At 42.8% G+C, this 14,945-nt stretch overlaps 1 protein-coding gene across 1 annotated transcript; it reads right to left on the bottom strand.

Moving 5' to 3' along the window:
• Positions 1-247: 247 nt before the first annotated feature.
• Positions 248-13,044, bottom strand: aire (autoimmune regulator). The gene is made up of 13 exons (XM_039004513.1): positions 12,898-13,044; positions 12,261-12,435; positions 11,366-11,494; positions 11,142-11,210; positions 10,883-10,996; positions 8,054-8,193; positions 7,722-7,843; positions 7,475-7,544; positions 3,547-3,654; positions 1,135-1,256; positions 781-859; positions 509-595; positions 248-328 (listed from the first exon to the last, which is right to left on the bottom strand). The coding sequence occupies exons 1-13, from the start codon at positions 13,042-13,044 to the stop codon at positions 248-250; spliced, it is 1,443 nt and encodes a 480-aa protein (XP_038860441.1).
• Positions 13,045-14,945: the final 1,901 nt, after the last annotated feature.

A 14,945-nucleotide genomic window follows, 5' to 3' on the forward strand; every position in this document is an offset into this window, starting at 1 on the left:
CCTGAAAATGTACAAAAACAACATTCCTGAGCTAAGTGACGGTCTTCAGGAAATTCTAGAACTGAGGCATTCTCAGTGTCTGGAGCAATAGAAATGAAATCATCTGTTATGTTGAACTGTGGCTCCTTCTTTCAAGAATGACAGAGATACAGAGAGATAGAGAGATAAAAAGAAAGAGGGATTGTGCTTGTGTGAGATCATAGCATGTGTTTTGAGCTTGTTGTGTGTGTGTGCGAGTGTGTGTATGTCATTGGAAGTAGCCCTGAGTGTCCGAGAGAGGCCTGGAGATGTTATGGAAAGCCCACTGCAGGATCCCGTCGATGGAGCCCTGCTGAAAGAGGACAAATACAGAACATCATGAAATAATAGTTCCCTGCCACAGACATGTCTATTGTCTATCACCGAGAGATAGAAATCCATATCTCTATATGAAATAGCTGAGGGATGTCATGACACGTTATTCACATCTTATATCCCTTATCTTGATTCACATGGAGGTCTGATTCACCTCTCCCATGATGGAGTCTAGTTCATCCTTGTGTAGGATGGGCTCTGAGAGAGACGAGTGCTCCTGAGTGTGTGGAGTCAGACCAACCTGGGTGTACAGTGGTTGAGAGAGAAAATAAGACTGTATAATGACCAAATACACACACACACACACACACACACACACACACACACACACACACACACACACACACACACACACACACACACACACACACACACACACACACACACACACACACACACACACACACACACACACACACACAGTACCTGTAAGCCCTTGGATTCCGCCTCTCTGTCTGTTGAGCTGCCCCAGGGCCTACTGCAGGAGGAGCAGATGGACCTCCCACTGTCAAAGACAAAGACAGAGGAATGCTGACTGATATAATGTTGAACGTTCCATTACTAGCCATTAGTAGCCATTAGCGTCACACAAATGATCACGTGACCGCAAACTTTCAGTTGATGTACAGTAAAGAACGCTGTTGCTTTTAGAAAGTAGATGTGCAGCTTATAATATTGAATGAACTGGTGAATACACTATCAGAAACAGAAGATATGACTTGACAGGTTGAAAGAGTAATACTCAGAGGTGGGACGAGATGGATTTAGAGGTGGTCTTACTTTGGGAAGTGGCAGTAGGTGTGGTACTTCTGTAGGCACTGGAGACAGAGGGTCAGGTCTCCTCCACTGAGGAGGCAAACCCCACACGTCTCCCTGACCTCCACCACCTCGCCACCTGCACACTGGTACACACAAATGCATGCACGCACACACACACACACACACTGTTAGCAAACTGTAGCACTTGTACTGTAGCACTTATAACACCTTGTTATAAAGCATGTATAATGGATAAGTAAATAGTTTATTCATCATCTATAAATCATTACTTCCATATTATGTAATGTTAGTAAGCTAGTTATTCACTAATGCAATTGTACACGAGAATGCGTACTAAACTGCTTTTTTTTTTAGCATAGCCGTGTTAAAAATGTAGTTTTGCACAACCTCGAATGTGTACATTTGCTTTTCTAATATGGGTTTCCTATTAAATAAAAAAACATATTTTTATAAATGCAGTCATAGGCTACTATTTCAGCCCTCAATGAAAATATAGGCCTGGTCCCGACACATCTATGGTTGTAAGCCAGGCCGGGTGGCCGTTCATTCTATCAGTTAGGTTGGCATCATTCTATCGATTAGGTTGCCATAGACACGACCCAGCCGTATAGTCTTTTTGTTCTATATCTATATCAGTCGTTCTAAATGTTTGGTTGCCATGCCTGCTAACAACGCTCTTATCCCTTGCTAGCTAGCCAACTACTGCTAAAGGTCTACAGGCAGCTAAAATAACAGCAAATTAGCTGCATTTGCATTTGTTTAAGCTGTTTTGGATACATCCATGGCAATGAGCTTATGATGCGTGATTTCGCTTGGCATAGAAAATGTGCTCTCCCTTCAGGACACTGTTCAGAGGAGCTAGCCAACTACACAGCTAATGTAATCATTTCAAACTGAAGCTGGTAGGACAGTGGATATCAAATTTCAGTATTGAAACAATGTTGCAAATGTTGAGAAACATACATAAAAGTTTGTACAAACCCTCCGTTACAAACCAAATGTTAGGCTAGAAGCAATGGGAAAAAATGTCTAGATGATTTTTACAGTGGAGATCAAGTTAATGATTTGGACTGATGGGACAGTTGATGCACAGGGATTTCTCAGATGGAACAGAAAACCAGATGCCCATTTTTTGCATCATAGGCTTACCTGTGCTAAACATGTTTTTCAGTGTGGCTTAGAACACATCTCAACCAACCACAATGCTTGTTCTGACCAACCGGTTATAGAAACATTTATAAACAACTTTTAGAATATGTGATAAGGATTCATAAGATCATGCATAAGATTTTTAATATGGGTCCTTATAAACCACGCACTAATCATTAGTAAAGTATTTTTATACTTTAGAAATACTTTATAAATGTTTTGATTGACCAGTGTAATTTCTTACAAAAAGATGGACATGCCATTGTTAGACATTCCAGCAGTACCTGATGCTCAAAATAGTCTAGAACATATAAATGGTAAAACAATAAGCACACAGTACAGAAGATGTTTAAGGCACTATATCATTTTTTTTATTTCAAGACAGTCACACTGTTGTAGTAGTGTGAAGTCTAAATTCACGCAGAGACAAATAACGTTTTTCGTCTGAAAATGCTAATATTAGCATTTATTAGCATGGACTTTTCTACCAAAACCAATGCGTTGATTGCAGTCCCTCCTTGGAGCAGTCCATAGACTGCCATCACATTACGTGGAAAGAGTTACTACTTCTAAAGGCTCAGTAAAAGTGCCCCCAAAACAAAGCAAATGTGAAAATAGTCTACGCTTTTAAAGACCAAAGCACTGGAAGCATTTAAAGGTTCTACATGCCACATTTCTACCTGCAAGTCATACATATAACATTCTACCTCAGTCACATATCACTAGTAATGAAGGAATAAAAATCCACTAGAGAAAAACGGGCCGTTATGGCCAGCGGTCGTGTGTCGACTATCTCCCTGGGATTTGTTCGAGGTTGACAACAACAGCAAAACATTTGCATTACAACTCTTCCCCATGTCCTTGCAACAGTTTTGTGAATGAAATGGTTGATAGATTTCTTTCAAACGTCCTGTGTTGTGTCCTTACTCTTTTACCATTGATATGTCCTGGGCTATTTTAAAGAGCATGGGTACTGCTGGAATGTCTACCAATGGCATGTCCACCTTTTTGTGAGAAATGACACTGGTCACTGGAAACACAAACATAAAGTAATGATTTAATAAATGATTAATAAACGATGTACTAATCGTTATAAAAGCTTTATTACAAGGTGTTATTATAAATTGCACAAAATAATCTGAAAGAGACTTTGAAATGACTAACGATAACACTAACCGTTTGAAGAAAAATAGAGAAAATATAATAGAAAATTGGAGGAGACTAAAGACAACAAAAATAAAGAATCACCTGATATGCACAGACCTGACCGCTCTTGGTTGTGGTGACGCTGGAGTGAGAGGTGGAGGATAAGGAAGAGAAGAAGGAGAAGTCTATGGTGGAGTTACTGGAGCTGGTCTCTGTCAACTGGCTCTGAGCCAAGGGCTATGGGAGAGAAGACGAGAACTGTCATACCTCAATGTCATACTGAGGTAGAACCATTATACCTCAATATCATAATGTGGTATAACTCTTTTACATCAACGTCATACTGAGTTAGAACCGTTATGCCTCAATGTCATATTGGCGTAGAAACAGGGGTTGGAACCTAAATCTTTTTTCCAAGCATTTCATTCTGAATAGAACCCCCAAAAATTCTGTTCCGTTCCACTGTTCCCACCAGCATAATAAAGTTCTGAACCGTTTCGAACCCCAAAAAAGTAGCTGTTTATAGAGTTCCTTTAAGTTCCTTCTTTAACTTCTTTGGGATAGGGGGCAGTATTTTCACGTCCGGATGAAAAGCATGCCCAGAGTAAACGGCCTGCTACAAAGCCATAAAAGCTACAATATGCATATTATTAGTAGATTTGGATAGAAAACACTCTGAAGTGATTCAATCGTGATACTTCGTTTGTCATGTTTTTACGGACTGTAATATATATTTTTAAACTTATCGTCCGTACTTTCCGCTGGACTTGCCCGCACGTCGTGAGTTTGGAAAGTGTACTGAACGCTAGAACAACAAGGAGGAATTTGGACATAAATTATGGACATTATCGAACAAAACAAAGATTTATTGTGGAACAGGGATTCCTGGGAGTGCATTCTGATGAAGATCATCAAAGGTAAGTGACTGTTTATAATGTTATTTCTGACTTATGTTGACTGCACAATATGGCGGATATATTTGTGTCTTGATTGGGCTCTGAGCGCCGACTCAGATTATTGCATGGTTTGCTTTTTCCGTAAAGCTTTTTTGAAATCTGACACAGCGGTTGCATTAAGGAGAAGTGCATCTAAAATTCCATGCATAACAGTTGTATCTTTTAGCAATGTTTATTATGAGTATTCCTGTAAATTGATGTGGCTCTCTGCAAAATCAAATAATGTTTTGGAACTTCTGAACGTAACGCGCCAATGTAAACTCAGATTTTTGGACATAAATATTGTCACTGCCGTTTAAAGGAGTGGACCAAGGCGCAGCGTTTTGAGCGTACATACTTGTTTATTTACCGATGTCGCCAACAAAACAATAAAACAACCAACCGACACGTGACGCCAACGTAGTGCTCACAGGCAACTAAACATGGACAACTACCCACAAAACCAACATGGAAAATGGCGATAAACAACGATAAACAGCTGTCTCTGATTGGGAACCCATTCAGGCCACCATAAACCTACCCCTAGACAATACAAAATCCCCATAGATAACCAAAAAACCCTAGACAAGACAAAAACCCTAGACAATACAAAAACTAAACAAACCACCCTTGTCACACCCTGACCTAACCAAATAATAAAGAAAGCAAATATAACTAAAGTCAACCTAAACCTATATGGGAGGGTCTGGGTGGGCATTTCTCCGCGGTGGCGGTTCTGGTGCGGGACGTGGACCCCGCTCCACCTTAGGCTTGGCCCACTTAGGTGGCGCCTCTGGAGCGGGGACCCTCGCCATGGGCCCCGGACAGGAGGGCAACTCTGGCAGCTCCGGACAGGAGGGCGACTCTGGCAGCTCCGGACAGGAGGGCGACTCTGGCAGCTCCGGACAGGAGGGCGACTCTGGCAGCTCCGGACAGGAGGCAGGCACAGGACTCACCGGGCTGGGGAGACATCCAGGAGGCCTCTTCCTTGGCCGAGGAACCGGATACACTGGGCTGTGGGGGAGCACTGGAGATCTGGTGCGTAGCCTTGGCACCACTCTTCCAGGCTGAATGCCCACTCTAGCCCGGCACCTCCAGAGCGCAGGCACAGGTCGAACCGGGCTGTGGGGGAGCACTGGAGCTCTGGTGCGTAGCCTTTGCACCGCTCCTCTTGGCTGCATGCCCACCTTAGCCCGGCACGTGCGGGGAGCTGGATGAGGCCGCACTGGGTTCTCCTGGCGAACTGGGGAAACCATCCCTAGAGCCGGCGCAGGACTCACCGGGCTCTGGAGGCGCACTGGAGGTCTGGAGCGTAGAGCTGGCACAAGACGTGCAGGCCTGGTGCGTGGGGCTGGCACAGTCTTCACCAGACGGCTAGCACGCACCTCAGGACGAGTATGGAGAGCTGACTCAGGTGACATCAACTCGAGGACACGCTCCGTAGGGCGAATGTCGTGCCTCATGCACCAACACAGCAGCTCTCTCATAGCTCTCTCCTCCAATCTCCCCATCAACTCCTTCACTGTCTCTGCTTCGCTCACCTCCAATTTCACCCCGACTGGCTCTGGTTCCATCCTCGGCTCTGCTGACCGTCCCGTGTGCCTCCCCCCAATTTTTTTTATTGGGGCTGCCTCTCCTGGCCACGCTGCTTGGTCCTTTGGTGGTGGGTAGTCCTGTCACGGCCGTTTAAAGGAGTGGACCAAGGCGCAACGTTTAAAGTGTTCATGATATAATCCAAAAAAACAATCGAACAAAAACAACAAACAGGAGAACGAAAGCGAACAGTTCTGTCAGACAAACAAAACAGCTAAACAGAAAATAACTACCCACAAAACCAACATGGAAAATGGCAACCTGAATAGGCTCCCCAATCAGAGACAACGATAAACAGCTGTCTCTGATTGGGAACCCATTCGGGCCACCATAAACCTACATACAATACAAAATCCCCATAGATAACCAAAAAACCCTAGACAAGACAAAAAACCCAAGACAATACAAAAACTAAACAAACCACCCTTGTCACACCCTGACCTAACCAAATAATAAAGAAAGCAAATATAACTAAAGTCAGGGCGTGACAAATATGAACTTTACCGAACAAAACATACATGTATTGTGTAACATGAAGACCTATGAGTGTCATCTGAAGATCATCAAAGGTTAGTGATTAATTTTATCTCTATTTCTGCTTTTTGTGACTCCTCTCTTTGGCTGGAAAAATGGCTGTGTTATTCTGTGAATAGGCACTCACCTAACATAATCATTTGGTTTGCTTTCGTCGTAAAGCCTTTTTGAAATCGGACACTGTGGCTGGATTTACAAGTGTATCTTTAAAATGGTGTAAAATGCATGTATGTTTGAGGAATTTTAATTATGGGATTTCTGTTGTTTTGAATTTGGCGCCCTGCAGTTTCACTGGCTGTTGAAGAGGTGGGACGCTACCGTCTCACGTACCCTAGAGGGGTTTTAACCTGCGAAATAGACATTGTTTCTTACATTTAGCTCGACAAATAACTCCACAAATCAGTGCGGATAGAGCAGCTTGCTATGGACTGGGCAAGCTAGTTGTTTACTAGTCTGGGTACCGGTCTCTGTAACATTCCACTCCTTGTGCAGGTGGGAGTGAGAGAGAGCGGTGGACATTCAGGAGGCTTGACTTGAAGCGCTAGGCATCATGATACGACCTGCATTATAATGTGTTTAGGATATTAGCAGGCCTGTCATTACTTCACTGAATTACATAATTATACTTAATTATATAACTTTGAACATCCAAGAGTTGGCTCATGCTTTTAAAATAATGGTTATGTTCCGGAACACTATAAGATCACTTTGTTCCCGATTCTGTTTCCGTTTGTTGAAATGTTCTCTTCTTTTCCGGTTTTCTGTTTTGTTCCCTGAACCGGTTCCAACCCCAGGGTAGAACCGTAATACTGAGTTAAAAATCATATACCTCAATATCATACTGAGGTATACCTCATTATAATACTGAGGTAGAACCATTGTACCTCAATGTCATACCTTTAGGGTGGAAGTAGTAGAAATAGTAGCGGAAGTAAAATTATATGGTATTGAAGAAATTACCAACTTTTGACACTGACCTGAACAGGTAGTAATGGGTAGATTCTCTCTCTTCTCACCTTATTGCTATGACATGACTGACAGCGCCACGTACCACTAGAGAAAGGAACAGAGATGAGTCCCAAACCTTGGGTCCTATGAAAGATTTTGACTTTTGTTGGACTAATGTAAAAAAAAACACACAAATAAAACAAAGTTATATGCACAGAAGTCAAGTAAGGATTCTGTCCAACAAAGGATTCTTCACATAAGGATTCTTCACATAAAGTATACCTTGGTATTGTGGTGAGGGGAGGGTCTAGGCAGGTCAGATGGTAGGCCCTGGGACAGCCATCACAACAGATGAGCTCACCTCCATCTTTACACACTGCACACTCATCATCATTACGCTGGGCCTGGATACACACACACACACTGATAGACACTCATCTTTCATATGCAATCTATTTTCAAATCAATGTGAAAATGTAAATGTTGATGAATGTGCATTTTCTTTGTCAACTACATGAGGCAAATACAGAAACACACTCCCTCTCAAAATGATTGGTTATTTACCTGAGAAAATCATATATGAATACAACAGTATTGCTTGAACAGTCACTTACGTCTCTAACCCTGGTGCTGGACTCCTCCTTGTGGTGGTATTTAGTATTTACAGACTTTGTCTTGAGGCCTCCAGTCAGCTCATCCAATGGCCCAGAGGTGTAATACTCACCACCCACTTTAATGCACTTTTTGGCACTTCCTGTAGAAAGACAACAAAATGTAGTCCTACGCTCCCCTTTTGTTCTTAATATTTAAATGCCTACAATAAAACCTGATATGGTGAGATGGTGTCTTATGGTGTCTGTGGAGGTTCATTGGCTGACGGCTATCTAGATTAGATTAAAATCAACTTTAGTATCCCACCAGGGGGAAATTCATTTGGTTATGTGCTTAAAAAGACAAAGTACATAATACATAAAAACATAGAATAATATACAATAAAATTCATATGGAAGTGCAATAAGCCACATATTTACAGCGCAACTGCAATGCATATTTACTGTGCACTCCTATAAACTCTCTGTTGGTGCATAAAATGGTGCCGACAGTGAGGGCTGCCGTGCTTCTAGCTCTTAGGAAACTTTGCAGTATTTTATTTTTGTATGTATTATATTTTACGTTATTAGCCCAGAAAATTGTTTGTGTTATTACAGAACTATTAGATATCAGAGCAGTGGTAACTCACCAGCACTACCAGCATTACGAACAGGAATATGACTTTCCCGAATCAGATCCTTTGTTCGTACCCCCCAGGGCAATTGAACTGATTTCAGAGGCCGACCCAAAACACCGCCGGCGGAGGAGAGGAGCTCGGAGCGGACTTCTAGTCCGACTTAGGAGGCGTGCACACCACACACTGCTTCCAAGTATATTACTTGCTAATGTTCAGTCTCTGGATAATAAAGTTAACGAGCTCAGGGCGAGGATTTCTTTCCAGAGAGACATCAGAGATTGTAACATACTCTGTTTCATGGAAACATGGCTTACTTGGGATATACTGTCTGAGTCCGTCCAGCCAGTTGGGTTCTCAGTTCATCACGCAGACAGGAATAAATATCTCTCCAGGAAGAAGAAAGGCGGTGTTGTTTCATGATTAACGACTCATGGTGTGATTGTGATAACATACAGGAACTGAAGTCCTTTTGTTCACCCAACCTAGAATACCTCATAATCAAGTGCCGACCGTATTATTAACCAAGAGCCTTCTCTTCAGTTATAGTCACAGCCGTGTATATCCCCCCTCGAGCCGATGCCACGACGGCCCTCAAAGAACTTCTCTGTACTTCATACAAACTGGAAACCACATATCCTGAGGCCGCATTTATTGTAGCTGGGGATTTTAACAAAGCAAATTTGAGAAAAAGGCTGCCAAAGTTCTGTCAACACATTGACAATAGTACTCGCGCTGCTAAAACATTCGACCACTGCTACTCCAACTTTTGGGATGCCTACAAGGCCCTCCCCCGCCCACCTTTCGGCAAATCTGACCACGACCATAGTACCCTCCAAGCTCATTATTAAGCTTGAGGCCCTGGGTCTGAAACCAACTGGGTCCTCTGCAACTGGGTCCTGGACTTCCTGACGGGCCGCCCCCAGGTGGTCAAGGTAGGAAACAACACATCCACTTCACTGATCCTCAACACTGGGGCCCCACAAGGGTGCGTGCTCAGCCCCCTCCTGTACTCCCTGTACACCCATGACTGCGTGGCCTTCACACTTCCAACTCAATCATCAAGTTGCAGATGACACAACAGTAGTAGGCTTGATTATCAACAATGACGATACAGCCTACAGGGAGGCTCTGGGAATGTGGTGCCAGGAAAATAATCTTTCACTCAACGTTAACAAAACAAAGGGGATGATCGTGGACTTCAGGAAACAGCAGAGGGATCACCCCCCTATCCACATCGATGGGACCGCAGTGGAGAATGTGGAAAGCTTCAAGTTCATCAGTGTACACATCACTGACAAACTAAAATGGTCCACCCACACAGACAGTGTGCTGAAGAAGGCGCAGCAGCGCCTCTTCAACCTCAAAAGGCGCAGCAGCGCCTCTTCAACCTCAAAAGACTGAAGAAATTGGTCTTGGCACCTAAAACCCTCACAAACTTTTACAGATGCACAATCGAGAGCATCCTGTCAGGCTGTATCACCGCCTGGAACAGCAACTGCACCGCCTGCAACCGCTGGGCTCTCCAGGGAGTGGTGCGGTCTGCGCAAAGTATCACTGGGGGTAAACTACCTGCCCTCCAGGACACTTACAGCACCAGATGTCACAGGAAGGAAAAAAAGATCATCAAGGACAACAACCACCCGAGCTACTGCTTGTTCACCTTACTATCATCCAGAAGGCGAGGTCAGTACAGGCGCATCAAAGCTGGGACCGAGAGAATGAAAAACAGCTTCTACCTCAAGGCCATCAGACTGTTAAATTGCCATCACTAGCACATTAGAGACTGCTGCCTATATACATAGACTTGAAATCACTGGCCACTTTAATAAATGGAACACTAGTCACTTTAATAATGTTTACATATTTTGCATTACTCATCTCATATGTATATACTGTATTCTATTATATTCTACTGTATCTTAGTCTATGCCGCTCTGACATTGCTCATCCATATATTTATATATTCTTAATTCCATTCCTTTACTTAGATTTGTGTGATTTGGGTATTGTTGGAAATTGTTAGATATTACTTGTTAGATATTACTGTACTGTTGGAGCTAGACACACAAGCATTTCGCTACACCCCCAATAACATCTGCTAAACACGTGTATGTGACAAATACAATTTGATTTGATTTGAACTTGCAATACAAGGTTTACAGTCATCAGGTTAGGGTTGTGATCAGGATAGTGTTGTGATTCCAGTGTTACTCACCAGATCCAAACACCTGTTTGATGAGGATCTCCTCTCTGGCCCCACAGCTGACCGGCAGCTCACTGGACGACAGAGTGACTGCCCTCTGGACCGAGGTGGACACCGCCTGGACACCTGCTAAATGGTAATAGCACAGTAATAATGGTCAGTTTATAGTGATGATGTTGATATATTTATGCTGATATCAAATATTTTGTGCCTTCCTCAAATCATAACAGAAACACAAACAGAGAATGGAATATAAAACAGATTTGATGACCCTTTCCAGCAGGTATCTGAGAGACCACTGCAGCACCTTCACTTTTCTTCACTGACTTCACTTTGCTACCTGGAACAATGACACCAAAACATGGATAATGAGCTTGGTTAAGAAACACTTGAGTTTTGAGTATATTGTAGTACAACTAGTTGTCATATGGCTACAGAGTGCATTATAATGGGTATCTGGTACAATATCTTATATCACACCTAAACTGTTGTTACTTTTGCCGTGGTGCTGAGAGTGGTGAGGGTGATGAGGGTGTCTCTCCCCCAGGCTCCTCTTCCTGCTGTGGGACTCTCGAGACCCTCGTGGGGATCTCTTCCCCTGCTTGGAGCCCACCATCTCCCTACCTGACAAAATGGAACACCACCCACAGAATAAATTCTAATCATAATAAACGTAAATTCTTGTTAATCTAACCGCACTGTCCAATTCACAATAACTTTTACAGTGAAAGAATACCATGCTATTGAGGAGAGTGCACAATTATGAACTTGAAAATGTATTAATAAACCAATTAGGCACATTTGTGCAGTCTTGATACAACATTTTGAACAGATATGCAATGGTTCATTTGATCAGTCTAAAACGTTGCACATACACTGCTGCCATCTAGTGGTCAAAATCGTAATTGCGCCTGGGCTGGAATAAGTCATTACGGCCTTTCTCTTGCATTTAAAAAATGATGGTACAAAAAACAAACAAAAAACATGTTTTTTTCTTTGTATTATCTTTTACCAGATCTAATGTGTTATATTCTCCTACATTAATTTCACATTTCCACAAACTTAAAAGTGTTTCCTTTCAAATGGTATCAAGAATATGCATATATGCTTCAAGTCCTGAGCTACAGGCAGATTTGGGTATGTCATTTTAGGCGACAATTTAAAAAAAGGGTCGGATCCTTAAGAGGTTTTAAAGCAACGCTCCTATGTCACTTCAACTCAACTCCCTCACTTCAGGGACACAGCCTTTCAATCAACTGTTTTTCTCTGTCCAACGTACCCCCTCATATGCAATTGATCACTAACCCAAGTACCCCCTGTGGATAAACCAAGTACCCTCAGGGGTTCTAGTGCCACAGGATGAGAATCTGCTTAAGATGGGGTTACCAACCTGGTTGAATGCTGGTCAGGAGGGCCTGCAGTCTGGGGTAGCTGTGCTGGTTGTAGTCCTTGGCCAGGTTGGTCCAGAAGGCCTGGATGGTGGTCCTACTCTGCTCCAGGAGCCTGGAAAGCAGGGAGTACATGGCCTTGTGGATCCCCTCTCTGCCCTCCCTCTCCAGGGTCTCCTATGGGTGGTCATCACAAATTTTTATGATAATAATACTTTTTAGCAGACACTTTTATCCAAGGCGACTTACAGTCATGCGGGCATACATTCTTACTTGGGCCTAGTGCCGGGAATTGAACCCACTATCCTGATGTTGCAAGCGCCATGCTCTACCAACTGTCATTCAATGTTCCATGTACTGTAGAAAATGGTACAGAGTGAAATATACACCGATTTGTGTTGTTGTTTATAGATAAGAATAAGATTTAGATGATCTGCAAGGTCTTCTCAGCACCCAGAACCAACTCAGTTAAGGCTGTTACGAGAGACAATCTACAAGGCGATGTATTGAAGAGAAAATATTATAATTGTACGTGACCTCCGTCCAAGCTGACATCATGAAATGCTCAAACTTTCTCCACAAGAGCTCTTACATCAATATGAAATATACCATTATTATTATATACTTCCCATAGCTCACCTTCAGAATTTGGTCGCTGATGATGCTGCGGTCCACCAACCCATAGAGCAGTGGGAAGGGATCATCAATCACCATGGAGATGTCCGTGCGGAATTCCTTGAGCTGGGAACGGGGGTCGGGATCCTCAAAAGCCTCCACTCTGGACATGGCTCACAGTTAATATGTGTGGTGTTCATTCATACAGCATATTCAAGTGGTCTAATGTTGTCTGGCTTTTATGTGTGGTGTGTCGCTGTTAAGTCGCACCGGCGAAGTGTAACAGGAGAATCTGAAATGATTGAAGTGACCTTTGGTTTGTGACCTCAGTGTCGGAGGTGTGGCTAGTCCAGGTGAGGGTCACTTGACGGGTATGTCCTCCATGGTTGCTCAAAAGTGTTTCTGGTTTCCTTTTTTTCCAGATGAACACACACACACAAACACATTTGAAAGATTATGAAGAAAGTCCTCAGTTAAACCACTGAGGTTTGCTCTGCCACTCACCTCTCCAGGGTCCACATGTACATTAGTACTCTAACCGCCTTGCCTGTGTCCACCTGTCTCTCGGGGGGGGGGTAACTAAAGACCACCACTAACTCCTGCAGGGGAATACCTGATTCTAGTCTCACTAGAAAAGCCCAAACCCATGGGGACTGAGAGCCCAGATGAGTGGCAGTCTACACGTCACTGTGATACGAATCTATTAGAAGGTGCTTTCCACTTCAACTTCCCCCAAAATGTATCATTGTTTGTCTGCTATGATCTCGGCCACAAGTATTAATCGTGAATGTGTGGTCATATTGATACTGTCTCCAGATGGGTAACATTTGACATGTCATTACATAATTAATGGTTTATTTAATCATTTCTAAATGTGTTATAAACCATTCATAAACAGTGACTATTCCCCGCGATGTATTTTATGTTACGGCATTTCTATGCAATGTAAAAACTCTAAAATGCTGTTTGGAGAACAGCGATAACAAGCACCTTGAATGCTGTAGCGTCATTCACCTCAGTTGATCTACAGACACATAGCCTATTAGCTATACAATTAGCCGCTACACGTTAAATCACATTAACTCAAAACTATCATTTAATACTATCATTTAATACCTGAGTGCCAGGTCAGTAATGATCACTACAAGTTTAGATAGCTGGCTATCTGACATAGGTTAATTGAGTGACTGTCAATGAGTGACATATAGAGGAAAACAACCCATTTTTGAAATTGTGTCTTGTGTTTTCTACTTTAATGTTGTTGTTTTTAATGCAAAAAAAATACAGAGTCTTATGTAGCTACGGCCATGACATCAGATACTCTTATGATGAGAGCCACCAGAAGTATCTCCGCAAAGGCAAACATTTCGATGTGTATTCTTTGGGCAAACAAAGTTATTGAGACTGAGGATGGAAAAAACTGGACCTCTAAAGGGAGATAATCCCCCGTGGGCTGACGAAAGGGACAGAGTCCTCATTGTGACCGTCACCAACTTGACGTCAAACGACGCTGGAACATACTGGTGTGGAGCGAAACAATGTGGACGGCATAACTACATTGAAGTCAACCCTTGAAGTCTCTAAAGGTACTGCAAACCTTTGTTTCTCATCCTCAAATACTTATCACTCCCTCAACAGATTACATTATACATTCCTAATCAGGCCTCTGCTTTTGGCCCGAAACCTAACTTGAGATCCCTTCCCATTACTCATTTTTCATTGACTCAATGCATGATTTACGTGATTGTCGACATCCTGTATCTCAAGTTAGGATTCCACCCTAAATGACGACGCGAAGGTCTTTTCTTGTCTTTTCCCACGAGCACTGACTTAGCTGATAAAAAAAACGTTGTTGAGGGAAAATGTACTTGATATGAGTATGAGGTGTTGTTGTCTCACCTAGCTATCTTAAAATTAATGCACTAATTGTAAGTCGCTCTGGATAAGAGCGTCTGCTAAATGACTAAAATATCAAATGTAATTTCAGATATAACCTATTCGCACTATTGTGCGAACAGTGCTGTGTTGACTCAGTGATTTTCTTTTCACATTGTCCTTTCAAGCACGGTTCC

This window comes from Salvelinus namaycush, chromosome 11, assembly GCF_016432855.1.
Source record: "Salvelinus namaycush isolate Seneca chromosome 11, SaNama_1.0, whole genome shotgun sequence".
Classification (NCBI taxonomy): domain Eukaryota; kingdom Metazoa; phylum Chordata; class Actinopteri; order Salmoniformes; family Salmonidae; genus Salvelinus; species Salvelinus namaycush.